Below are 25,703 nucleotides of genomic sequence, written 5' to 3'. Positions count from 1 at the left end.
TTCTTTGATGAGAAAAATGTAACTTTATAGTTTCCTCGTTAGTCATTTGGTGCCTTCTGTCACACGGCTGAAAAAACAGAAAGACCTCATTGCTGTTCTATTCGCATTTACATTATGTATTTGCCAAATGTGCTTGGAATCTAAAAACATAAGCGTATATTCAAGCGATCATATAAATTTGTACTCAAATTGTGGCCATTTTATTCAATATTGGCCATTTTCATCAAGCCTTTTTATTCAATATGTCAAAATCGAGTGGTGCGACATCCGATTCAAAAGGCATATCCAATCAGAAGCCATGCATCTTCCTTTACTGCCGTCAGCCATTGTTATTTATTTCAGGCTCAATTTGGCCTGAATAATTTATGAGAAAGAGTGCCATTGTAAACCCCCTTTACTGTCACTTAATTAAGCTATTATTGGTATGGTCGGTCCTCCTTTCTTGGTGGCCCCTCAGTGATATTACCCAGCGCAGGCCTCTGTTACAGCTGATGTAACAGAACTGGCAGCTAGTGTTCTCCTCCAAGCATGTTGATTTGTCCGATGATGATGTACACTGTTCAAAAAAATAAAGGGAACACTCAAAACACATCCTAGATCTGAATGAATGAAATATTCTCATTGAATACTTTGTTCTGTACAAAGTTGATTGTGCTGACAACAAAATCACAAAAATCATCAATGGAAATCTAATTTATTAACCAGTGGAGGCCTGGATTTGGAGTCACACACAAAATTAATGTGGAAAAACACACGACAGGCTGATCCAACTTTGATGTGATGTCCTTAAAACAAGTCAAAATGAGCCTCAGTATTGTGTGGCCTCCACGTGCCTGTATGACCTCCCTACAACGCCTGGGCATGCTCCTGATGACGTGGCGGATGGTCTCCTGAGGGATCTCCTCCCAGACCTGGACTAAAGCATCCGCCAACTCCTGGACAGTCTGTGGTGCAACGTGGCGTTGGTGGATGGCGCGAGACATGATGTCCCAGATGTGCTCAATCGGATTCAGGTCTGGGGAACGGGCGGGTCAGTCCATAGCTTCAATGCCTTCATCTTGCAGGAACTGCTGACACACTCCAGCCACATGAGGTCTAGCATTGTCCTGCATTAGGAGGAACCCAGGGCCAACCGCACCAGCATATGGTCTCACAAGGGGTCTGAGGATCTCATCTCGGTACCTAATGGCAGTCAGGCTACCTCTGGCGAGCACATGGAGGGCTGTGCGGCCCTCCAAAGAAATGCCACCCCACACCATTACTGACCCACTGCCAAACCGGTCATGCTGAAGGATGTTGCAGGCAGCAGATCACTCTCCATGGTGTCTCCAGACTCTGTCACATCTGTAACATGTGCTCAGTGTGAACCTGCTTTCATCTGTGAAGAGCACAGGGTGCCAGTGGCGAATTTGCCAGTCCTGGTGTTCTCTGGCTGTGAGCACAACCCCCATCTGTGGACGTCGGGCCCTCATACCATCCTCATGGAGTCGGTTTCTAACCGTTTGTGCAGACACATGCACATTTGTGGCCTGCTGGAGGTCATTTTGCAGGGCTCTGGCAGTGCTCCTCCTGTTCCTCCTTGCACAAAGGTGGAGGTAGCGGTCCTGTTGTTGGGTTGTTGCCCTCCTACGGCCTCCTCCACATCTCCTGGTGTACTGGCCTGTCTCCTGGTAGCACCTCCAGCCTCTGGACACTACGCTGACAGACACAGCAAACCTTGCCACAGCTCGCATTGATGTGCCATCCAGGATGAGCTGCACTACCTGAGCCACTTGTGTGGGTTGTTGAGTCCGTCTCCTGCTACCACGAGTGTGAGAGCACCACCAACATTCAAAAGTGACCAAAACATCAGCCAGAAAGCAGAAAGGTACTGAGAAGTGGTCTGTGGTCCCCACCTGCAGAACCACTCCTTTATTGAGTGTGTCTTGCTAATTGCCAATGATTTCCACCTGTTGTCTGTTCCATTTGCACAACAGCTGTGAAATTGATTGTCAGTCAGTGTTGCTTCCTAGGTGGACAGTTTGATTTCACAGAAGTTTGATTTACTTGGAGTTATATTGTGTTGTTTAAGTGTTCCCTTTATTTTTTTGAGCAGTGTATTTGCAGCAGCTCGAGAAAATGTGGTAAAGCGTCACTTGTCTCGGAGCACATGCTTGTCTTCACTCTCACAGCTTGGTAGCCTCATGCAAGTAGATTTGAACACTGTCAGGCAGTCTGATGGATGAGTCTGGGTTTGGTGGTTGCCAGGAGAATGTTACTTGCCTGACTGCACTGTGCCAACTGTAAAGTTTGGTGGAGGAGGGATGATGCTATAGGGTTGTTTTTCAGGGCTTGGCCTAGAACCCTTAGTTCCAGTGAAGGGAAATCATAATTCTTCAGCAGATCAAGGCATTTTAATCAATTGTATACTTCCAACTTTGTTGGAACAGTTTGGGGAAGAACCTTCTCTGTTCCAGCATGACTGAGCCCCAGCACACAAAGCAAGGTCTGTAAAGTCGTGGATGAGTGAGTTTGGTGTGGAAGAACTTGACTGGCCTGCACAGAGTCCTGACCTCAACTCCATCGAACACCTTTGGGATGAGCGAGAATGGAGATTGCAAGCCAGGGTCTCTCGTCCAACACCAGAGTCTGAACTCGCAAATGCTCTTCTGGATGAATGAAAAAAAACATTCCACAGATACAAAATAGTGTGTTCCTTCTAACTAGGCCATCACAAAAAGCAATTAGCTTTTTTCCCCAGTTGCCATTTATCATTTACATTTTGGCAGACGCTCTTGTCCAGAGCAGAGTTACAACTTGATCGTTTTACACAGGTAGGCCAAGGTGGTGTTAGGAGTCTTGCCCAAGGACTCTTATTGGTATAGTGTAGGGAGATTGAACCCCAGTCTGCAGCGAAGATGGCAGAGGTGTTACCCACTACACCGTCCAACCACCGAAAAAGAGATGTAGTTGTCTATATTCAGCTTTTGTTATTACATTACTACACATTACAGGCAGATTCATATTAGACTAAAATCACAGGTATAGCGCCTCCTCAGGTAAAACGAATCCAGCTCCAATAAGGCTATAGAAACAGCGGCTATGAATGAGTGTATCTGTTGGTGAGGTGTAAACGGGATAGGTCAATCCCATGTTGTTCTTCAGAGTCCAGCTGAAAAAAGGCCGAGGTGAATATGAGATGAGACGTAAACGGCTGCAGCCCTTAACCTGACACATTCAATAACATCACACTCCCGCCGTGCTGCACACAGCCTCCCCAGCAGAGCTCTCTCTTTACACCCAACCCACTGTAAAATGGCCGTTGTAGTGACCAGGGACACGAGTGTGTGCTTGTGTGAGAGAGCAGAAGTGAGTGTGCTTGTGTGAGATGTACTGAAGTGCAGTGTAACATCAGATTTGGTCTAACTTCATACAGATACAGTATTATAATACCAGACAGGGTGACATATAGCAACCATATGTAGAGAACACCTATACCAAACCGGTCAGCGGTCAGACGCAACACTTAGTTCATTCCATGTCCAGTAACAAACATTTTACAGAAGATTACACAGAAGCCTCAACTACAAAATATCAGATTTTTCACTGCTTAGTGTGTCCACTTTTTACCTTTATCACAGCTTCCATTCAGTCTTAGAAGCTGGTTGATCATTTTCTGAGGTAATCAAACCCATTCAGTGGTGCTGAGGTCTGGACTCTGGGGCGGTCAGTCCATTGTTCAGCTTTGTTCGATGTGTCCATCTCCTTTTCTCAGTGAGGTTCTTCTTGATCAGCTGCACATCCTTTCAGACCCATAGCACTGAGTGGTCTTCTCACAGTGGAAAGATGGACAGAAACACCTGTGGATGTTCTGAGATCTGAAGCAGCTTGATGTTCTCCTCTCTTTCAAAGATGGAAGCTTTAAGTGCTGTTGATCTGACAGGGTTTTTTAGTGGTCTAGATCTTGCAGGTGGTTGTTAGGAGTCCCATTTTCTCTGTATGTTTATTTCCAGTTTGACTTATCAAAAATATCTCCTTAAAATGAAGAACTGGAACTGGAATGGGCGTGTTGATATATTATTTGACTCAATACATGTGACTAAACTTGTATGTCGAATGTTCGGACAGGTTTACTTCTAGTATGTTTTTATTATTGTTAATGTCCACGTTTTACAGTAATGCTAAAGGCAGCAGAACTATGAGAACATTTCACTGCAAGAAAATGATCTTGTCAAGTGAATTGAACTCAAATCTAGTGGATATTTTGAATATTTCCCATTTTGAGATGGATATGCACTTATTTCTAATGATCTATGATCATTAAAATGATCTACCAATGTAGTGTGATCATTTTACTTATTGAAATGATGTAAAAGAAGTAAAACATCTAGGAATAAGGAAAACATTCTTAAATTAAGCTTACAATATTCTCAACAGCAGAAATATTACATTTATAGACTGTATTTAAGATCATGTTTGAGATAAATTGACAAGATAACATTTTTTGCAGGGTTTAAATGATATTCTTTAAACTAATCTCCCTTTGCCAGGCATTTTTCATCAATTCTGCGGAATTCAGTGGTTTACATATAAACAAAGTAGCTCAGAGCAGTTCGGCATGACATGCTCTGTTTTAGAACAACTTGCCAACTCAGATGTCTTTACAGTGGAGGTGATAGGAACCAGACATACGATGATGGTACATTTGCAAAAGAGCTGTTTTGGTCTGCATGAACCTCCCCACCACGAAGAGGTCTTAGAGATATTATTAGGGTGCTTCTCCATCTGATTACCTGCCTTTATTTCACAGTCCCTGCTATGATCACATCGTACCCCAACAACACACTGGCCACGAAGGGCGAGAAGATCGAGATGAGCTGTAAGGCGCACGGTGAGAAGCCCATCATGGTGCGGTGGGAGAAGGAGGTAGAGAAGGAGAAGCAGTCCCACATGATCAACCCGGACATGTGGAGGCACACGGTCACTGTTAAGAAGGTTGGCGAAGAGGTCATCTCCACGCTAGAGGTACGTGCGATAGGGCAGCGCTGGTGTTCGCGTTGGCCTGCTTGATTTATGTAATCAAATCAATGTATCTGATATTTCTCAGTGAGGTTGTTGTAAGAATATTGTATGAATTTGTTTAATCTATTTGTGTACATTTTACTTGAGAAACTTATTCCATTTGCAGATCATTTTACTTGTATTGGAAAATAATGCAGATAATGTCGCTTATTTCAAGGAATTTTATTTGAAACAAGTGAAATGATCTGCAGTGAAATGGAACGAGACGCTTTCACTAGATAAAATGACTTAAAACCAGTAAATGTATAGAAATAGGTTACATGATTTAAAAGTATTCTTAAAAAGTTTTCTTTAACAAACCTCACATGAGAAATTATTAGATATATTGACTAGTTTATCAAGAGTTCTGCACTTATGACAGCGAGGAATTGAAGTGTGGTCCCACACATCAGCCCTTAACATCCTTCTTGAAGGGAATTCCACAGATTTTTCCACATTTCTGCAGAATTAAGTAGCTGAGAAGTAAACAAAGTCATTCAGAGTGGTTCATTGAAACTTGCTGACTCAGCTTTCTTTACGGTGTAGGTGACAGGAGCCAGGGGGTATAATATCTACAACCCACGTGTAGCATGGTTGGCGGCTTTTTAGTTGTAATGTTCATGATGGTAAAATAGTGGAAAATCCAACCTATTTTGCCTTAAAACACCCTGCATGCACCTCTCCACCATGAATGAATTTTAAAAATGTGTTTAGGCCCAAATGTTTTCGCAAAACTATCGTTAAACAGTCAGGCAGTGTTCTCATAACCACTGCATGTAAGAGGTGTTAAAATCTTCAGACGTCTGGTTCCTATCACCACCACTGTGAACAGTTCTAATTTCATTAGAACGGAGTGTTGGACGCCGAACCACTGTGAATGACTTTGTTTATGTCTTAATGATAATGAACAGTTAAATTTATAAGGAGTATTTCAGGTTTTTGAATAATGCACAGTACATGGCAGCCGGTCAGAATGGAGCTTATTACATACAGTCTTAAAAGCACAGTGCCGAAGACAGGCTGTTTTATTCTAAGGGTTACATAGATGCTGGAAGATGGTCATGTGACCATTTTTGCTATATAAAACCATTCAAATGTTCTAAATGTGGTATGGGGTAGTGGGTAACACCTCTGCCTTCCATGCTGTGGACTGGGATTCAATCCCTCATCTGGGCAGCACCCTACTCTATACCAATAAGAGTCCTTGGGCAAGACTCCTAACACTACCGTCACCCCCCTGTGTAAAATGATCAAATTGTAAGTCGCTCTGGGTAAATCCCGTGTCTGTTAAATCCCGTAAATGTAAATATTATATTCTAAAATTCTAATAGAAGTGTAGGATATGAGCTCTTTAAGAGGTCATAGAGTTACTACTGTTGTTTTACTATAGTATTTCAATATAATCAGTTGTCATTAAATGACCTGGTTACCTACTGACTTATATTTACATTAGATTTATAGTCTTGTGTCGACAGGTGTGAGATTTTCAGTTGTGCCAAACACTGAGAAAACACTGGCGAGAACATAGAGTGACTGTAAAATGCTGTACGCGCAACAGTAACTCCATCAACAAATCAGGTTTCTTCTTTTGCTCACAAGCACAACTATGGTATGAATTAAAAGTCAACAGATTTTCTCTGCTTGTATCAAGAAGGTACTAGTGAGATGTCCTTAATATAAAACCACATCATGCTTTTGTTTGGTCCCACTTTATAGTAAGTCTCTCTCATAACTGTGTAGTTACATGTGAACAACATATGCAACAACCATGTAACTACTAATGATTTAGTCACTGTGACAGAAGCACAGCTTATGTAATTACACATGTGTATCAACTTCAGTTGTTATATAGGTACAGTGCAATTAGAGTGGTAATTATAGAATGGCAATTGTCATGTGATTAGGTTACCTTGTTATAACACAGTTATTCCACAGTAAATATGTAAAACACATGTAATATGTAAAAAATACTTCTGATCTTTAGTGTATTAAAAATTGCGTAATTGCAAGAGGCAAAACTGAAGTTAATACACATGTAATCTATCTGTAACATTGAATAAATCATCAGTTGTTACAGTGTTGTTAAATATTTTATTGATGTGTTATTAATAATGTTATTGACGTGTAACTACACAGTGGGATCTTTTGTTCTCACTGCTTAAATCTGCAGTATTTAAGGGTTAGCCCTCAATTCTAGAGGAAATATGCTGCAATACTGCCAGCTAGAGGCTACAAACGGTATTACAGGAATCCTACAAAGTGTTCGAGTTCATTTCACATGCAGATTAAAAGTGAAATTGGGACTTTTAAAATCAATTTCTGTCCACCTAGATCTACCCGACTCTGAGGGAGGACTCTGGCTTTTTCTCCTGCCATGCAATCAACTCCTACGGTGAAGACAGAGGGATTATTCAGCTTACAGTTCAAGGTAGGAGGTCCAGCATGACTTGAGTGTCATTAATATCGGTGGGGAAAATCTCTTTACGTTATCCTGTTGCTCTGCTAAGATGGCTTTTTTCCACTGTGTGTGTTCTCAGAGCCCCCAGAGCCTCCCAAAGTGGAGATTCGGGAGGTGAAGGAGAGGACCATTGCCCTTCGCTGGACGATGGGGTTTGATGGGAACAGCCCGATCACTGGCTACGATATTGAGTGCAAAAATAAATCAGGTATAGCCTAGTGTACTCACTGTTGTCATATATTGAGCGATTACATAATAGTAATGAATGACCGGTCCTTCACCTGATTCAACTTGTTCAGTTAATCAACAGGGTTTTCCGGAGAACCGGGTTAGGCTGGTAAAAGTTGCCCTGATTCAGTTTGGTTCCTCATATTAGTTCATATTTGGTTTGTGTGTGACAGTATGACAGTTTCACTTCAGATTTGGTCCACTTTCATATGTGGCACTGAAATCTGATGCGTGTCCAATACACAGAGGTCTGAACAGTCAGTCTTCATCATGATTATGTGCGCACAGGATCAACACAGCTGTTACTAGGGTCAAGTTAAGTAAGAGTTTATTTATCTACCTCTGCATTTATCTAACATCAACAGATGTTGTCACAAAGCAACTTTACAGATAAAAATCCAGGTCCGAGCCCCCAGTGGCGACAGTGGCAAGGAAAAACTCCCTGAGAAGCCAAAGGAAGAAACCTTGAGAAGAACCAAGACTCAAAGGGGGAACCCATCCTCCTCTGGTCAACACCGGATAGCAAACAATAACAGCAGAGAATGGACCGTTAGTGTAAGATATGGAAATGGGGAAACAAATTGTATGATAAAAAAAATGCAGCAGCATCATCAGGAGGGTCAGTGTCATGCAGGTGAGGTCTGCACAGCATTGTACAGTGGGAAGGTGGTCAAACTGGTCCAGAAAGTTGGCGAGCAGTGGGCACCCGATCGAGGCAGATGAAGTATGAAGCAACAGCATCAGACCACAGAGGATGGCTAGTTCTGTGAAGAGAGACTGATTACAGTACACAGTGTAACAGAGTGCAGCAGAGACTCCGTCAAGTCGAGCTATTACAGTCTAACTTGAATGGAGAGCCAGTAGGTAACAGAGACATAAGGGCTCCCTGAGTTGTCAGCGCCCCTCCAGCGCCACTCCACCATGGCTGAGCTTCTCAAGCAAGACAAGCACTGGAACAAATTGGCACATTCAAAATCATATTTACTTTAAGGATATTCTAAAAAGAGATGCAGGGCAGCCTATGAGCCTATGAGGACTGACTGACTGATTATTATTATTGCAAAGTGCATGTGCAAGAGTCACTCGAGACAAGCAGCAGGTGGCGCTATACACTATTAAATGTCGCCCAACCCACGCTCCCAACATTAGTATAGAAAAATGGCCAATATAATGCAAAAATAATGGAAGGAAATTAGAAACACGTTCATTAAAACACATCATGGGTCTTAATAATAATTTCCTAATAAAAGGTGAAATAACAGGTTGAGTCTGATTTCAGTGGGAATTGTTTCTTCTTCTTGCCAATTTAGCAGCTGTATTTAGCTATTTTAACTGCTTCAGATTAGAGCCATTAGAGTCATTAAGCACTGGATCAATAAGCACACCAAAATATAAACGGGAATAATGGGAATAAATCCCATCCTGTAACCTGTATCTAGGACACTTTTGTGACAAACGCCATGCAGTCCTGTAAAACTAGGCTGGCTTAGTGGAGCAATGCTCTTTTGCACCTGTGGGTCAGTTCAGGGGCATGACGTGTTTAGAATGATATCAGATATAGATCACGTTAAGAAGACGACGTGAACGACCTAAAAAATGGATTTCGGTCACTTTTACCAGCCTTAGAGTAGAGAAAATACCAAACCATACTCTTAAAAAGGGTTCTTAGCCATGTCATACAAGAACCGCCTTTAGTTCTCATAAAACCTTTTAATGAATGGTTCTTTTAAGGTGAACAAACATAACAGTTGTAAAACACTAGAAGGCGCTAGAGTGCTAGAGGGCGCTCCCAAGTGAGTCCAAATTGAATGGGTTAAAATGGAGCACTTGAGCAAAGTCATAGTTTATAAATGCATCAGCATTTTTAAGATGAAGGAATGCATTCATGTTTTGAACATAGAACAACAGAATGTTTTAATGCTGTTGATATATTTTTAAGAGCTTTTAAACTCGAGTTTAAAACGGCACCTAATGCATGTCCATGACGTCTGTGAGCGCAAACAGCCAGTGAGCTTCTCCTCTCACCAACCAATCAGCACTCAGTGGCAGTAATGCTAGCATTGTACTGCTCATAACCGTTTGCTGTAGAAAAAAGGAAACACACCGGTATGTTTTCTTTGCCTTTTTACTGAAATACATCCTTTCTAAAATTAAAATACCTAAAAAATACTTCCTAAAATTAATGGGAAGCTCTGGGCAAGTGATGAGAAGCTATTTTAACATTTCGTTTTTAGCCATTTAGTTCCATTCACTTCCATTCATTCAGGACTCGCTCATTGTGATATAATGGGGGAAATAGGAAGTGGCCAAACTCTGCATAAAATGGCTCTTATTGATTAAAGGTGAAGTTAGATGCAGAGTAAAAAAAAGCTCTTTTGCTCTTTTGCAGTTGTGTTATCCCATTCGCAGTCATGCCTGCAGAGCCCCCTGGTGGCTGGCGCCTTTAGTTGCAGCCACTAAATCCTGTTGGGTTATTACGACCTTGCCAGAACTACCAGATACATTATAATAGTAGGAGAGGGCACTTCACTAGTTTAAAATAAGATGAATGGGAATGGGGTAGCTTGTCGCACTCACCATGGAGGCTGTATTATGTCCCACCATGACTAGGGGCAGTCATGAGCTGGAGGTTAGGGAACCAGCCTTCGATCCCCAGAGCCGACAGCACATGACTGAGGTGTCCTTGAGCAAGACACCCAACCAACCCCCAAAACCCAAGCGGATTGGGCTGCCCACAGCTCCGGGCAAGTGTGCTCACTGCCCCCTAGTGTGTGTGTGTATTCACTAGTGTGTATGTGGTGTTTCACTTCACGGATGGGTTAAATGCAGAGGTGAACTTTCCACGTTGTGGGACTAATAAGGGTCACTTAATCTTAACCACCATTCAAATAAAAGTTGGTAAATGTATGACTTAGATGTGCGCACCTGAAAAATGACTTCTTTTGTTGTTTGAGCCAAACCACAGACTGTATATGCAGTTTTCAGATTTTACTTGTAATTTCAATGTTTTTTTTTGTATTATTGGCCTTTCAGTATCAGGTGTACAGGTCTCTCTCCATTCTAGAAGTGACTGCAGACTCACAGACTTTACTATAAGAACTAGGGGTGGGAATCTCTAGGCACCTCACGATTCGATTGTATTGCGATTCGATTATGATTCAGATGCGATTATAAAACGATTATCGATGCATCTTTTTTTTCTATACAGGATTTCTTTTATCTCACTGTGTCATTTGTAATGATTCATAATGAATTTACTGCCCATATCTCTTATTTATAAACAAGTGGAAGTGATGTGGCGAGTGAACAGGAAGGCTTTCATTCACTGCTCTTGTTTGGAGCACATTAAACGCTGCTGCCGCTCATCTGAGATAAAATGGGCAGTTACGGTGAAATAAGATCCAGTGGCGGTGGATGTCCACGCAGCATGTTACAGCCGTCCTGCCCGTTTTCTTTAGTGATTTTATAACTTCGGTTTTGGTCTCGTTGGGCTCGAGAGCCGGTGGATCGCTGTGTCAGTAAAACCCTGTTTCGCAGTGACTGAGAACAGGCGTGGAGACTGTAGGCCACATAGCGACGATGCGTTATTCGCATCCATAAGCGACACAGTTGGTTTCCTGGCAAGTTAAATCTGCAACGAGAGAAAACACTAAAAAGAAGATGAAGTCAGCTTCTCTTTCGAATTCTCCCGTTCCACCTTAAACGATTGCCGCATCGGCGCCTCAGTCAGAATTTAAGGTGGAACGGGAAAATTCATACAAGAAGCTGGAGAATAAGAAGAGACTTCAGCCTCGTAAAACAGCCAAACAATGAGAGATATTTTACAAGAAACTGTTCAACTTTCAAAGGAAAAGTTTTCTGTCAGAGATGGGAGGAAAGTGGCTATAGCAGAGCTAAAGCTTAAAGCAGAGCAAAGGAAGTCCGTGTTTTCGTTTATATTATTAACCTAACTTATTCTAGGACATTAGCACACACTGAGACATACTGGACATTAAATGTTGCGGCTGTCAAGGTGGTCTGATTTGTGTTCAAAGGACAAAAGGGGTCTTAACACTTGGGTTGTGACTCCTGACCTGACCTGGCTTTAATGCAGAGGGTGCTGGTCAGATTTCTTGCTCACCCATGTGTGTTTCTGTTATGTGACGCCACAGACTGTCCGGGCGCTGCACTTCCGCATGTCCAAGTTTACATTTATGGCATTTGGCTGACGCTCTTATCCAGAGCGACTTACAATTACACAGGCAGGCCAAGGTGGTGTTAGGAGTCTTGCCCAAGGACTCTTGTTGGTATAGTGTAGGGTGTTTGCCCAGGTGGGGGATTGAACCCCAGTCCACAGTGTAGAAGGCAGAGGTGTTAACCACTACACTAACCAACATCCCAAGTTCCACCTTCTGCGTTTCGTCAACATTACATTATAAATTGAATATTTAGAAAATCAGTTTTTGAGATTTGTGAATCGATTCAGAATCGTTCACGACTGCATCGCGATGCATCTTAGAGAACTCTTGTACTTCTCAAGAACAGGAGTTGAAAACTTCTCCTTGCTTTAATTCTTCATCCTGCTCTGTGTTTTACAGCTACCTGGGACAAAGCTCGCAGGACCCGGGACGTCTCCCCCACTCTGAATCTGGCCACCATCATCGAGCTCCACCCGTCGTCCACCTATAACATCCGCATGTTCGCCAAGAACCACATTGGAGACAGCGAACCCAGCAACGAGCTCACAGTGACTACAGATGAAGCCGGTAACACCCAAATCACATGACAGCGAAACATATAAGGCGTATTCAAACGATGATTTTACGGTCATTTATGCTTCATAGTTATTTATGGTCTGATTCATATTTGTAGAATGCTAAAGATCCAATAAGTTTAAAGGGAGTTTATCGGATCCTAGAAACCAATGACGGTGACTTTATTCACGATGTTGCAGGTTGATACAGAAAAAGGGTTTGATAATGTGTAATAACATCAAATAATGAAGGTAAATTTAATAATAAAAATTACTCAAATCAGGTCCGTCTAAAAAAAGAAACATTAATGATAAAAATACAGAAAAATCTAAAGAAAAGATGAAACAATAATTAAGGTGTAATTAAAAGTTAAACATTTATCAAATCAAAGGAAGATGAAACAAAAGGACATTAAATTAATTCAAATAATGAAATAATCATATCATAAATAAAACAAAAATAACAATATAAATGATAATAAATGAACAAATAAATAACTGGGAGGGGAAAAATCAGCCATAAAATGAAATAACTAAAATAATGAAAATAAGATGATAACAGTAAAGGATAGTGAGGGATAATGAGATGATATTAGCCTAAAATATTTATTGGTAAACAGGCACGAAGCATAAACATATTGGAAATATACTGCAATCCTGCCATCTAGTGGTGCAAAATAGTATTATTCATTACTCAGCTCGAGATAAAAAAGACTTGTTTGAGACGACACATTATTTGTAGGTGTTTATATGTAAACTGTGGTTTCTGTACGATCTATTATGGATGTTCAGTACATTTTAAATAGAACTGCATTCTAACTGCATAGTCACTGCTTTATTTCAAATCCAGTGTACTGGATTACAGGATGTATGTGAAGGAATGAGAAGCCACAGATTATGATTAATTATGATTATGAGCAGCGAATACAGACTCTTTTCTGTGCGTATCTCAATAGAAAACTAAGGCTGTTAGAAAAACAGTTGGCATTTGCTGAATAGCTGTTTATACATGCTTCCAAAATTATATGTTTGATTACTTAAATGTCACTCTAACATCACTGCAACCCGTATCATGGACACTATCGTGATAAAAGCCGTGCAGCTGGTGTCGGTCCCGTAAAACTAGGCCTAGTGGAGCGATGCTCTTTTGCACCTGTGGGTCAGTTCAGGGGCATGATGTGTTCAGAATGTTCTCAGATATAGATCACGTTAATTAAGTGACCCTTATTAGTCCCACAGTGGGGAAATTTCACCCCTTCGTGAAGTGAAACGCCACATACACACTGGGGGGCAGTGAGCACACTTGTCCAGGGTGGGCAGCCCTATCCGCAGCACCCGGGGAGCAGTTGGATGTTAGGTGCCTTGCTCAAGGACACCTCAGTCATGTGGCGGCGACCTTCTGGTCACATAGCCGGTTCCCTAAGCTCTATGCCCATGGTTCTTTGCAGCCATGCCATATAAGAACCTCCTTTAGTTCTCATAAAACCTTTTAATATATGGTTCTTTAAAAGGTGGACAAACTTTTTAATGTTAGAAGGATCTCTTGTATAGCATAACAGTTCTAAAACACTTGCCGGTTTCTCCTAAAGCCATGCACTAGAGCCAGGAACCTGTTAGGAACCTTTGTTTTGAAGAATGTATGTAGGACATTAGTCGGGGTCATATTAAGGCATTCTGGGACCCCTGGACTACCTGTACCTTGAGGCCCTTATCATATCTCTATCAATACACAAACATGTTCGTCATGATTTAACATTGTTTAGTGTATCAGGTTTTGGTTATGATTTTCATTTTCATATTTTCTGCTTGACATCAATCAGAGGTAGGCTAAAGCTGTGGATTAAACAGAGAACTAGTAGAGAGGAGAATTCCCACTCTGTCTGGGTTTCTCACATGCAGACTTTAACAGTGTGTTTGTTATGGAAACTCATTTTATGTTTACAATAAAAACCTGACTTATAAGCAGCCCTGCTCTCCAGACTGCGCTGTTGATGTGATTTTGCAGTGTTTCCCTGGCAGGACAGTAGGCCTGTATTGTCCTTGAAAAATGTAAGACAATTGGATTAACACTGTCTTGAATGTCGCATCACTTTTCTTTCAAACTACCAATGAAACCTCAAAAGCTGATATCTAGACACTCCCAGGGCTGGTCTACATTCATTTTCATAGGTCATGTGTAAAAGTCTCAGTATCGTTTTGCTCTGTTACTGAGACGCTGCCTGCTGTTACAGTGTGATTGTTTATGTGTTTTAGATCCTGAAGGTCCACCTCAAGATGTGACTCTTGAAGCGATTTCTTCTCAGAGCATCAAAGTTACATGGAAGGTATAAGAGTGCATTTTCATCCAGCCTGTCTTGTTGTTTTGTGGAGATCAAACAGAGGTGGAATGGACCAAATTCCCCAAACTACAGGGAGATTCACTCGAATAGGCCCTGAATAATCTGTCGTAACTCCCATTAGGATGAAGCAATTTGAACCAGAAAAATAAGCTACAAACCTCAATGTGTATTTGTAATTGTTTGCATCACATGTGATGCTGGCAGACACATGAAAGGGTACGGGGGTCAACACCCGGAGGTTGCAAATGGAGGTTAAACGTCGTGACGGCTGTCCTGTGCCTACCTCATCACTCCAATGCAGGGGCACCCCAGCTTGCTCAAAGCTCCATATACTGAGGAGCTCATTGCACGTTGCTAAGTTCAGTTCATTCAGGGCCTCTTTTGAGTGAATCTCCCTGTGATATCAGTGCAGTACTGTGCATTATAATTCTTTAATACTAATTTTAGCTTAATTTGAGTTTATTTTTAATGCAATGCGTTTTTAAATTTAAAAAATCTCTTCTTTCAATCAGCCTGAGGAAATAACTAGCTGACTAGCTACTTTATCTTAGTTAAATAGCTATATTTAGTTAAATAACGTCTATTTATTTAACCTAAAGCTGTTCTTTCTATTGAGAAGGTACGTTGGTCAGCCAGTCTAAGTAATGTAATGTTTACATTACATTATAGGTAAGCTTACATTATCTTACGGCTAACAAATCTCCTGTAACCTGGACTTTTTTCCTGTAAGCCTAATATTAATATAAAACAAGGAGTCAGTATTTTCTCAATAAATAACTTAAGTACTCTTTCCCCACTGGGACCAAAACACTGCCACAGGGTTTGGCAACCCAGATGTAAAAAGAGCCTTTTGGTCAAGTTTCAGCAAAAACCAAACCCCTTTGGGAGCCACAACATTTCATGTCCATTTTATTGTAGTATCGTTTCACCATCTTGGCTGTAAATAAGGCTCAGTGTGTGCTAATGTCATAGTGTAGGTTAAAGTTATAAATATAAATGAAAACGCAGACTTACTTTGCTCTGCTTTAAACTTTAGATCAGCTATAGATGCTTTTCTCGCATCTCTGGCAGGAAACTTTTCCTCAGAAGTGAAACAAGTTTCATGTAAAATGTCTCTCAATGTTTGACTATTTTGAAGCTGAAGTCACTTCTCATTCGCCAGCTTCTTGTTCAGATTTTCCCAATCCACCTTAAATGATGCCAGAATGTAACTGCTGATTTCAAACAAGAACCTGGCGAATGTGAAGTTGACTACCGCTTTGCAGTTTTTTGGTGTTTGACAGGTTCTTATTGAAGATTAAACGTTTCATGAAGCCAGCTGAGTGTTTATAAACCCAAATAAGTCCATTCGTCTCCATATTATGGATGTTTGACTTACATCTTTCTCTTTGCTGTTTCGTAGCTACTAGCTAGGCAGGACTGTTGTCTGCATTGCTATGATGATCAGCAGTCTGCACTGATCTTCAGGGTTAAAGGGTGAATTAGCAGGTCTACATTAACTCCAGGATTTAAGACCATTTACTGTTAAACTGTGTTGAAGGATCAGCAGAGCTTTATTTTACTGTAAAGGAGGATTATTTTATTATTACCTACAAATCTGATTCAGCTGTGGAGCCTCAACAGGGCAGTAAAAGAGCCACATGTGACTCTGGAGCCGTGTGTTGCCGACATCTGCAATATACAATATAACCAGTTTAGATTACAGATGATTATTAAAAGGAATTTTAGTATTTTGCTTCATATAATATGAAGTTATAACCTATTGTATTCTCTCTCTCTCTCTCTCTCTCTCTCTCTCTCTCTCTCTCTCTCAGGCTCCTCAGAAACACCTCCAAAATGGGATGATTCGAGGGTATCAGGTATGCCACAGAGAGCACTCGATGAACGGAAGTCACCAGTTCATCTGCATCAGTGTAGAGAGCACAGGCGAGACCGAAACGCTGACCCTCAACAACCTGAAGAAATACACTCAGTATGAGGTGGTGGTGCAGGCCAGCAACAGCGCAGGCCCCGGCCCAGCGTCCAGCGAAGTCCGAGCCACTACTATGGAAGACGGTAAGACCACAAACGGAGCATGAGGGAAAGCAGGAGGTACACTGACCCCCTACTGGCCAGAACTGAAGTTGCTTTCTTTTGTTAAAATTTAAACAGAAAAAAATTCTGTGAACAGTAGAATTTCTCATTTGTATATGGATCATTCTACTGAATTGGTTCTAAGTCAGAGTTAAAAACACATTTCAGACTTTTAACTGATGTAGGCTTTAGACTGAAATTCTTTTGCTTTGAGTAACGGTATACATTAATTATGTACATTTTATTAATAAAAATTGAACCTTCTATAACACTATCAAAAACTTTCCCAGATATTTTGGTAGTGACAATTTTAGCTCATTTTAAGCAGAACTCAAAAAAACGTTCTCAAAAAAAGGATCTAACTGCTCACCATGTGGACACGAGGGACAGGGATGCAGTCTCACTTCATGCTCTAAAATGCAGGGGTGTGGCTAAAATAAGGCTCCACCTATGAACTAAAAAACTATGTGTTGGGTAGTGACATGAAAATGTGGAGCAGCATTTTTTAGTTTTTTTTGTTTAAAAATTAAACTTACGGTAAATCAAAAATGTTTAATTTGACTTTTAAAAAAATACAAAGTACCCTCCATCCATCCATCCATCCATTTTCTAAGCCGCTTCTCCGTCAGGGTCGCGGGGGGGGATGCTGGAGCCTATCCCAGCAGTCATCGGGCGAAAGAAAGTACCCTGTAAATGATAATTATGTATATGTGTAGCTTATTTCTGTGTTAAATAATATATTGGCTTTAAAGAGATCATTGATAATTCTTGTAAATATGTAAGGTGTAAGTACCTATTGTTTTTTTTTTTAATACTCTTTTAATAGGACTGCGGTTTGAACTAGTTCAGTAGAATGGTTTCTATACAGTGTAAACGAATGTTAGAATTTGCCTTAATTTAATTAAGCTGAGCTTCACACAATCAGCTAACTGAATGTATTGAATGTATTGTTCTGTTAACTTTTACTCATTAAAGTTAGAACAAACAGCTTTTTTTACAGTGTATTCGCTGTCACACAAAAACAAAAGACTTTTTTTCCGATTTGTTCCGAAACACTTTTCATTGTGTGAACCGTTTATCATGAATAGAAATGATCCAGGATTACTTGGGAAAAAAACAACTAATTACATTAACAGACATTAACATTACTGTATTGATCTTTGTGGATATGTATATGTGTGAAGTCGTCATTTAGTGAAGTTACACATAAGCTGCAAATCTCTAAATCATGTGGCCCAAATGAAGAGGCATTTTTGTTATGAATGTATTAGTTAATAATCAGATCAATTTATCTTGTATTGCATTTTAAATATATTGGTCTGCTGTGACTATGCCAGGCATTTCCATTAAACAGTACATTATAGATAAAATGATATTTAATAAACAATTAAATTAAACAGGAAACATTTATCTGTTAGAAAACAACACGTAGGAATAAAAGCAAATAAACTGGCAAAAACACACTTTCTCACTTCCAAGATTTCTAGTTTTCTTGGCTGCCTAAGACTTTTGCTCAGTACTGTGTCTTACAAGCCAACACTGCTAATGTTTATACACTTACATCATCATATGACATTTGTCTGATTCTGAGAGAAAAATCACAAATAACTGAACCATATCGCTGTTATTGGAAGAAAACCTCGTACACTCTCAGAAAAAAAGGTACGACACTGTCACTGGGGCAGCCCTTTTTGTCACTGTGGGGGACCCTCAGGGGTACATCTCAGTACCTTTAGTCAGGGAATATAACTGAGCCATCATCCACTGAAATCATATGTTTCAAGCTGTACTGACTCCACGGACGCCGTCTCGTCTCCAGGCTTTTAATTGTATTGTTCTCTTTTAAAACATTAGTTTATCAACAGATACAAATGTCTACTTTTCCACTGGGAAAAACTTATTTAAGGTACACATTTGGACCTTAAAACCGCTGTTGCACCTTTGAGGGAACACTTACATTGTACCTTGATGAACGAATCATGGTACCTTTACTTCTAACAGTGTATCTTCATTTTTGACGTTTTTCAGTTTTCGACATAACTTGAAAATACCTGTTGTCTGTTACATTGTGTGCATATTTCTTGGTTAATAGACAAAAAAAAAATTAGCCAAAGTGGTTGTGAGGGGTGAGGGAGCAGTATTCAATCTGTAACCTCACCTCTAGAGGCCACACTGCACCAAGTTTTGGATTCCATAGTTTGATTAGTTACAAATATTCACTGACTCTATTAATTTTAAAAAAAGGGATATATTTATGAGTCTATGTCACAGCCACCAAAATGGTCTGTCACAAACTCATCCACATCGATGTTGCCCATCTCAGGCCTGGAGAGCTGAAGTCCACCGTAGTTTGGTGAGCATCCTGCTCATACACTCCAAATAACCGTGGTCTTTACCTGCTAAGCTGAATCAGGTTTGTTAGAGGAGAGAAATCACCAAACTGAGCCGGACTCCATCACTATTTGCATTCTAAGAAACAAGTTTGATAGTTTCCCAAACGCATAAAACTTTAAAGATTTCTTTTCTCTTTTTTGAACTACTCAGTGCCCAGCAGACCTCCAGAGAAAGTTCAGGCCACAGCCACATCTCCAGAGACCATCTCACTGTCGTGGTTGACTCCAGCCAAGGAAGCTCTAAACGGCGTCCTGCAAGGCTTTCGCATCATCTACTGGGCCAACTTACTTGACGGAGGTACAGCAGAGACTCTGACATCCACCAACATTCATGTATCTTTCAGAGAGTTAACATTTTAGGATGTTATAAATACATCTGCAAAGCAGGGATTAGCCAAAGGCTGAGTACCTTACTCGAATTAATGAGATGTTGACGCAAAAAAGTCAGATGGCATTCTTTATCATGGGTGATCAAACCGGAAGCGTAGCATTTTAATCATGAGTAAATGTCTATAGAACGTGCCACACACACAGCATCCACTTCATTGGAAACTTTATTGGTTCCACATCCCTTTCAGGTCCACTATTTACACCATGTGTACAAAAGTTTTTCCACCATATCTTCTGAAATCAAGGGTTATAACAGGGAGTATGCGCCACCTTTTCTGTTGCAATGACAACCTCTTCTCTTCTGTGACAAGAGCAGCTCTGTGGTCAGAATCTGACCACTATGAAGGACTAAAGGATAACTAACACAAACCGTGCAAACAAATGTTCTTCAAGAGTGGGTTTTGAATAAAGTGACCAGTGAATGTACGTGTATTATGTTATGTTCTTAGATATAATCTTGAGTGGTCTGGTGTATTGCTGAATGATACTGTATATAATTATGAACTCAGTATTTTACCACCACCAGAGGGCAGAATAGACTTTAATTTAGTGCCCTGCCATAAAAAAGGGGGCAACACTAATAGATTCAATTACATTAATGTGCCATCTCGGCAAAAGTAATGCTTTTTTGAAACTGGACCTGATTAAGCTTGTATAAATGGATGGATGGTTAATCATTAACGCTCCCAGCTTTAGTGGACCCCACTGTAGCTTATTTCTTAATCCATAAAGGGCATGCTGCCTAGTGCCTGTTGGGCTGTTTTCAGCACCTATTAAAATACTGCATCATATAGTCCTCTGTTCAGTGATACAAATACACAACGGAGTAACAGTCTTAACCCACATGTTTGTGTTTAGATCACATGTAGAACTTGCACCTGAATGGAGTGAACCTTCAGGAGACAGTGGCTTGTTTCCAGTCTGCTGCAGGAAAGGAGGGGAAAAAGAGGAGAAAATATAGACAGTATAAACTTCAACTCCCATGGTCAGCTTCAGACAGAAGGAGAGAGGCCTTTCTGCTCACTATAGGAACTGAGCTGGTTACTATGCTGAGCTTGTTTTATGTAACAAATCTTTTTTTATCAGTAACAATCGTTTTCAAGACATTATGTCACGTAACATTAGGGGTGGATATATAACGTTATTTCGATTCTGAGCATGTTGTGAGTATTATCATCACTGAGCGCTGAACAAAGAACACTGACCAACAGCATGTTCCATCACATGAGAGTGTAGTTAGTCCAGTTTAATTGGATTTAGTGCAGCACAGTATGGAAAAATAAAAATCACTGTAGTCGTCACTTTCGTTTCTTTTTCAAATGTGGCACCACTGATTCTTTTTCGTCTGCTCCAAGTGATCAAGCTTCAGAGAAACGAAATATGGTGATGCGTATTGTGTTTTGAGGAAATGTTTTAAAGTATTGTTATATTATATGTTTGGCATTAGAATTATGTGGGACGTAGCCTGCTTGAGTAGAGTAGTGGTTGGTATAGTGTAGTGGTTAACACCTCTGCCTTCTTCACTGTGGACTGGGGTTCAATCCCCACCTGGGCAAACACCCTATACTATACCAATAAGTGTCCTTGGGCAAGACTCCTAACACCGCCTTGGCCTACCTGTGTAAAATGATCCAATTGTAAGTCGCTCTGGATAAGAGAGTCAGCCATATGCTGTAAATGTAGCATTAACTTTCTTTGCTTTAAGCTTTAGCTCAGCTATAGCTGCTTTTCTCACATCTCCAGCAGGAAACTTTGTTTGAAAAGCAGAATTGTTTCTTGTAAAACGTCTCCCAACGTTCAACTTTTTTACAAGTCTGAAGTCGTTTCTTGTTTGAATTTTCCCGTTCCACCTTAAATGGTGCCTAAAGTAACCCAAAATGTAACTGCTACCATTTAAGGTGGAACGGGACAATTTGAACTCAAAGCTGACAAATATAGAGCCAACTTTTTAGTGTTTGCCGATTAAACGTATCAGGAAACCAGCTGGAGTGATTATAAATGGAAATAAGTCAACTTGTCTCCAATTGATCAACGTTCATTTTGAATCGTAGTCTGCGATGCTATGTGACTAGCAGTCTCCACGGCAACCTTCTGGGTTAAAGGGTGAATCAGCAGTTATGAATCTACATTAACTCCAGCGTTTAAGACCGTTTACTGTTAAACTGTGTTGAAGGATCAGCAGAGCTTTATTTTACTGTAAAGGAGGAAGATTTTATTATTACCTACAAATCTGATTCGGCTGTGGAGCCACAACAGGGCAGTAAAAGAGCCACATGTGACTCTGGAGCTGCATGTTGGCAACCCCTGGTATAGACATTTATACATTTAGTAACTTTGACAATGCTCACATATCACATCAAACTCCTGGGCCATGTATTATTCTCCTTAATGTCTCATGCATGACATGCAGCTCCCTTCCCTCATTTTCCTTGTGAGACTGTATGATCGTTTACTGATCATCTAATAGTGTGTCTGTTTCTCACTTGTTGTATCTCTCTTTTCTCTCAGAGCTGGGAGAGATCAGGAATATGACCACCCTGCAGCCCCCTCTGGAGCTGGACAGCCTAGAGAAGTACACCAACTACAGCATCCAGGTGCTGGCCTTCACCCGAGCCGGTGACGGCGTGCGCAGTGAGCAGATTTACATCCGCACCAAAGAAGATGGTAAATCCTGCATTTCTTTATGATCTTAACTGCAGCACTTCTGATGCTGGATACAGTCCAGAGCTTATAGGAGCAGCCAGGAGTCAGAAAAAGTAGGCAGCTTCATCACACATGCTTAAAAATAAAAGATGCCAAACAGGGTTCTGTGAAGCAAGAGAAGATGCTATTATGATTACCTTAAGAACGTTTCAGTGAATGGCATTAAGAACCTTTTTAAAGTCTAAATGTTCCTTATCAGTTATATACATGTCTCTATGCACCGATGAGGCATAACATCATGACCATCTCCTCGTTTCTACACTCATTGTCCACTTTATCAGCTCCACTTACTGTATAGCTGCACTTTGTAGTTCTACAGTTACAGACTGTAGTCCATCTGTTTCTCTGATACTCTGTTACCCTGTTCTTCAGTGGTCAGGACCCCCATGGACCCTCGCAGAGCAGGTACTATTTGAGTGGTGGATCATTCTCAGCACTGCAGTGCGACTGATGTGTTGGTGGTGTGTTAGTGTGCCTTGTGCTGGTCTGAGTGGATCAGACACAGCAGTGCTGCTGGAGTTTTTCAACACTGTGTCCACTCACTGTCCACTCTATTAGTCGCACCTGCATTGTTGGTCCACCCTGTAGATGTAAAGCCAGAGACGACAGCTCATCTGCTGCTGTACTATATGAGCTAATCATCCTCTAGTCCTTCACAGTGGTCACAGGACGCTGTTGGCTGAATATTTTTGGTTGGTGGACTATTCTCAGTCCAGCAGTGACACTGTGGTGTTTAAAAACTCCAGCACCACTGCTGTGTCTGATCCACTCGTACCAGCGCAACACACACTAACACACCACCACGTCAGTGTTACTGCAGTGCTGAGAATGATCCACCACCCAAATAGTACCTGCTCTGTGAGGGTCCATGGGGGTCCTGACCACTGAAGAACAGGGTAACAGAGTATCAGAGAAACAGATGGACTACAGTCTGTAACTGTAGAACTACAAAGTGCAGCTATACAGTAAGTGGAGCTGATAAAGTGGACAATGAGCGTAGAAACAAGGAGGTGCTAAGCCTGATCGGTGTATATATACATCCATAGAGTGGGAGCGTGAGAAATAAGGAAATACTTGGATGTGCAAATAAGAGATTAGGGACTTGAACAACAAACCAAGACAAGATCGATATACACACAGACTAACAATGTACAAGATCAAGAGGGAGTGTAGCAATAAGGTAACGTATGGCACCAGTGCACGTCTGTGTGTTGCTGTGTGTCAGTGCACTATAACATTGTAGCTTACAGTTACGCTGTGCTTAGTTGGAAGAATTGAATTGTTTTTGATTAGAGTCTCAGCGGAACGAGTCACATCTGCTTCTCTTCCCAGTTCCAGGCCCACCAGGCGGGGTGAAGGCAGCAGCAGCGTCCAACTCTGTTGTGTATGTGTCCTGGCTCCCCCCACTCAAGCTGAATGGTGTGATCAGGAAATACACGGTGTTCTGCTCCAGCTCGTACCCCACGGTGAGCATCTCCACTACTATCTCTGTGAATGTCTTCAGTATTCAGATTAAGCTACATTATATGTATCCAAAAGTCTGCTCCTCCAACATATCTTCTGAAATGAACGGCATTAATAGGGAGTTTGTCTCTAGATTTTGGAAGATTGCTGTGAATATTTGATTGCATTCAGCCACTAGAGCATTTGTGAGGTCAGGTACTGACGTTGGATGATTAGTTCTGGATCATCAGCTCATCCCAAAGGTATTGGATGGAGCTCCATCACTCCAGAGATTTCAGTTCCACTGCTCCACAACCCAATGCTGGGGGTGGGGGGTGTATGTGTAACCTTCTAGCCCATGTTTGGCATCAAGCATAGTGACCTTTGGCTCATGTGGGACTGTTCCATTCTATTGGTCAATGCTTTTCTGTGGAGATTACACAAGCACTGTAGTTGAACACCTGTATCAATAATAGGTCCCCTAAAGTAGCTGAATTCACTAATTTGAAGGGCTGTTTTCATTTTGGACATACAATTTTTTATTATGAGTTGAATATGGTGAAAAGTTATTGTTGTGTCTTGTTCTGTGGAAAGAAAACGCCTCCTTTATATTTTTTGCCACATTTTGTTATTATTTACTGTGCTGTGCTTTGGCCGTCAGAGGCCGCCCCTAATTTTTATCATTTATGTTTGAATCTGCCATTAAGTGCAAGTTATTTATTTTCAGTGTCAGGGGAAAAAAGCAGAAAATATTTTTTATATTTATTTCTGTAACAGAAAACTACACAGAAGTAACAACTAAACTTAAAATTAACAACCAAACCTAAACTTTTTCAATATTTAGTGTATCCACTCTGCGTTTATTATAGCTACCATTTTTTCAGGAGACTCACTTTCAGTTTTTCAAAGAAATCCACACCTCCAAAGTTCAGTCTTACAAGTTTGTTATATTTTATGATTCTCACAATCAAAGTAAATCAAATCAGACTTTTTTTTTTTTGATTAGCAAATTTAGCTTTTTTTGAACAGTGAAAGGGTTGCTGTGGATTTTTGTTCAGATCTGAAGCAGCTTGATTTTCTCCTTTCTCTCAAAGATGAAAGCTGTTTTGGTGTCTGCCAGGTGTTTCAGGTGGTTGTTAGGAGTCTCATTTTCTCTGTATTTTTGTCATGAACCTCTGTTTTAGAAACGGGAACGTTTTTCACTGTTTTTACTTTCTCTTTCCTTATACACGGTGACTATCTTATATCTAATCTCCTCTTAAAAACCAGTAACTTTTACTTAACGGTCGTTTTTTATTTTTTTTATATATCAAATTCCAAATTAAACCCAGTGCTGTATGTATTTAAGCAGTATAGCATGACACCAGTAATAACTCTAGATGTCTAAGCTTTAAAACTCTTTACACCCAGCTTTTGCCCGAAGCTGCATCATCAGCTTTGAAGTTTCGAGCTGTAACAGCTTTAATGGTGTCCATATTTCTTGCAGTGTTTTATGAGTGGACAGGCATTTCACTTGGTGTTAAATGCTAACAGACACAGCGTTCAGTGCTAATGTCTTAGCCACCATGTGCACTCAGGTTTTTCCGTCTCTGGCAGGTGGTGAGTGAGTTTGAAGCCGCTCCGGACGAGTTCCTCCACAGGGTGCAGAACCTGAGCCGGAACAGAAAATACAGCATCTGGGTGATGGCAGTGACCGCAGCTGGCCGCGGGAACAGCAGTGAGGTCATCACAGTTGAACCTCTCGCCAAAGGTGAGCCAAAAAGGACTCCTGTGACAGAATGAAGCTGTGGACCAGTGTCCACTTCCCAAATGTTGTAGATCAGTAGATTGTAGATGGTCGTCTTGAAACCCATATTCTGTCTGTACTTTTGTTCATACATTGTGAGAAACCACATGCGCAAGTC

At 40.9% G+C, this 25,703-nt stretch overlaps 1 protein-coding gene across 2 annotated transcripts in view; it reads left to right on the top strand.

The window, feature by feature from the left end:
* Positions 1-25,703, top strand: part of dscama (Down syndrome cell adhesion molecule a) — a 162,723-nt gene that overhangs the window by 115,411 nt on the left and 21,609 nt on the right. For both annotated transcript variants that reach the window (XM_017707733.2, XM_017707732.2), the window contains exons 12-21: positions 4,790-5,004; positions 7,372-7,468; positions 7,578-7,706; positions 12,304-12,471; positions 14,712-14,782; positions 16,612-16,852; positions 19,415-19,561; positions 22,162-22,317; positions 23,689-23,822; positions 25,396-25,549. In XM_017707733.2, coding sequence (XP_017563222.1) covers positions 4,790-5,004; positions 7,372-7,468; positions 7,578-7,706; positions 12,304-12,471; positions 14,712-14,782; positions 16,612-16,852; positions 19,415-19,561; positions 22,162-22,317; positions 23,689-23,822; positions 25,396-25,549 — 1,512 coding nt within the window. The remainder of the gene's footprint in view (positions 1-4,789; positions 5,005-7,371; positions 7,469-7,577; positions 7,707-12,303; positions 12,472-14,711; positions 14,783-16,611; positions 16,853-19,414; positions 19,562-22,161; positions 22,318-23,688; positions 23,823-25,395; positions 25,550-25,703) is intronic.

This window comes from Pygocentrus nattereri, chromosome 18, assembly GCF_015220715.1.
Source record: "Pygocentrus nattereri isolate fPygNat1 chromosome 18, fPygNat1.pri, whole genome shotgun sequence".
In the NCBI taxonomy this organism is placed as follows: domain Eukaryota; kingdom Metazoa; phylum Chordata; class Actinopteri; order Characiformes; family Serrasalmidae; genus Pygocentrus; species Pygocentrus nattereri.
Note: the sequence above shows the minus strand (reverse complement) of the source record. Positions and strands in the feature narration are given on the sequence as shown.